The 2,544-nt window shown below is 39.3% G+C and overlaps 1 protein-coding gene across 1 annotated transcript in view; it reads left to right on the forward strand.

Moving 5' to 3' along the window:
• Nucleotides 1-2,544, forward strand: part of SHTN1 (shootin 1) — a 112,210-nt gene that overhangs the window by 52,789 nt on the left and 56,877 nt on the right. Inside the window, exon 8 of the mRNA XM_012642390.1 lies at nucleotides 425-519. Coding sequence (XP_012497844.1) covers nucleotides 425-519 — 95 coding nt within the window. The remainder of the gene's footprint in view (nucleotides 1-424; nucleotides 520-2,544) is intronic.

Consider the following 2,544-nt stretch of genomic DNA (forward strand, 5'->3'; position numbering starts at 1 on the left):
CTTGTATCGTCCCAAACCATTCCTTGCCCCCCGCACCCCCATCCCCCGTCTGTGGAAAAATTGTCTTCCATGAAACCAGTCCCTGGTGCCAAAAAGGTTGGGGACTGCTGCTCTAGATTATTTCACTGTTTTCAGCAATGATACAGAAAGCATCCTTACAACCAGATCTCTGTATGTGCTCCTGATTTATCTCTTAGAATATACATTCCTTGAAGTGGAGTCATTGAGTCAAAGGGTATGGATAGTTGTGCATTCTTGATTCACATTGCCAGGTTGCCCTGCAAAAAGGTTGTATCAATTTATATGCCAATGAGAAATGGATGATAGTGTCTGTATGCCTGTGGGAAGAATCTTCAACACTCTTTCATCCATGTTCCTGATCATTTGTGTGGCATATTGTCCGTTTTCTTTTCCTCATCTTAAGTGTCCATATTAGCTGTAGAAGAGTATGAGGAGATGCAAGTAAACCTGGAGCTGGAGAAGGACCTCCGAAAGAAAGCAGAGTCATTTGCACAAGAGGTGGGTATCTTGTAGAGATCTAGTTTTTTATTTTTCTTTTTTTAAGGGACCTTGCAGATGACATATCAACAAAATTTTTGAGGTTGAATAAGAGCTCTCACCAGTTTGAATTAAGGATCATCTGGTTAGGGAGGTGGACAGGGAATCGTATCAAGTTCACTGAACTTGATGTCTGAAGATCTGCGTTCAAGTTTTGGGCATGTCAGTTACTAGTTATGACCTCAGAGCTGTCTCTTAGCCTCTTGGGGCTTCCCTTTTACCATCTGTAAAATGGGTGATACAAACCTAACCATTTGGATTTTAGAATCAAAGAGTACAATTTTTAAAAAATATTCTGTAAACTATAAAATGGGCAAGGAATTCCATTTAGAGAGATACCCATAACTTGTGATGGAAAGTCCAGGTTGAGTACAGGATGTCTGCGTGCTTCACACAGCCTTAAATCTGAGCTCCATCTCCACATGCCATCTCAGAGAACAGTATGATGGTATCAGTATTTTTCTCTTCAGCCATTGTCCTGTGCTCTCATTATGCAAGTTGATTCTTCCACTAGCTGTGGAACATTGCCATGTTGTACATCTATTATCTCAGCCTTTCACCAGTGTAATGATTTTCTTCTCAATGTTAGAGATAAGCTTTGAGCTTCTCCTGTTCTAGTTTACCTTACTGACATGCAGTCATTGGGTATTCCATGGCTCTTGGGCTGGTTTCCAGGGGAATGGAGCTGATCTGCAGAGATCTCCATCCTATATAAGTATTTTGAATTTGTATGCATACTGTGGGTTGAAGGAAAGTAGAGAAGCTAAGGAAATGTATGTCAGTCCTAGGTAGAAGTACCCAAGACATAGAAGGAAGACAAAGCGTGGCGTTATGGGAATGACATTTGAAAATCAGATGATGGTTTTGTGGGGGAGTCTTTCTATGCTTAAGCCTTGCTGTGCTAGCAATGAACCCTACCTAAGGTTCATCTACCAAGTAGATCTGATTTGAAATATTATGATTCATTTTATTCAGAGAGTTTAATGAAAGGTGAGTAAATATTGTTCTCTTATTACTTGGAAGAAAGAAAGAAGAATTGAAGTGTGTCAGAGCCCTCTGGAAAAAGCTGCAGCAATATAAATAATGCAACTAAATAATCAGGGGAAGGCTGAGATAATATGAAGATGCCTTTATTGCAAAACTGAAAAGGTTGGCTGATTTTGACCCTCATGCCAGGGTCTCATTTCAAGACATTTTCAGTTTTCCATCCGTTGTTTGTGTAATACCGTTGTTTGTATAATACAATGATGTTAGAATAAAAAGCAGCTCAAATAAAAACTTGAAGGCCATGCAGTAGCAGAGAAGATAGACAGAAGAAGCAAGGTTGCAGTAATAGGACAGAAATCAATGATTTACTCTGCCATTCACCTGGTCCTAAGCCGCAGTGGTTGATGGAAACAATGATGCTGACATGTTAACCCAGACAGAATGAGGAGGTAGAAGTTTAAGAGAAAGCAAGAGCAGTGGTGCTTATGTTACTGGTAGCATAAATATTTGCCACAGTGCTCAAGAATTTTACAATGTCTAATTCGGTCTACGTAATAGAAGAAAAAATTTTTTTAAGTAGCGCTAGGTTGGAACGAGTATATTTTCCTTTTTACATGGTTTATAGATTCTTAGGTTTTCAACCGGAAACTACTGTTGAAAGGCACATGACTTAGTTTAACAAGAGGCTCCCACTGTCTTACATTTTGTTCCTCAGTGAGTTCAGCAAACATCTTACTGCGCCAGGCGCTATGTTGACTGACATGGGGAATGGAATGGTGAAGAAAGCAAATGTGAACCCTGCCCTCTTGGAGCTCACAGTCTAGAGCTTTGGGAATCGAATTTTAAAGCTAATCTACTTTATATTTTTAATTACAAAGGGAATATATATGTACCTTGTAAAAAGAAACAATTCTCAAATGTGTAGATTGAAAATTAAAAGTTTCTTCCCCACTCCTCCTGTTCCTATTAGTTCATTTAAAGAACAAAACCCAAAACGTG

The sequence above is a fragment of the Propithecus coquereli genome, unplaced genomic scaffold (genome assembly GCF_000956105.1).
Source record: "Propithecus coquereli isolate 6110/MARCELLA unplaced genomic scaffold, Pcoq_1.0 Scaffold179, whole genome shotgun sequence".
Classification (NCBI taxonomy): domain Eukaryota; kingdom Metazoa; phylum Chordata; class Mammalia; order Primates; family Indriidae; genus Propithecus; species Propithecus coquereli.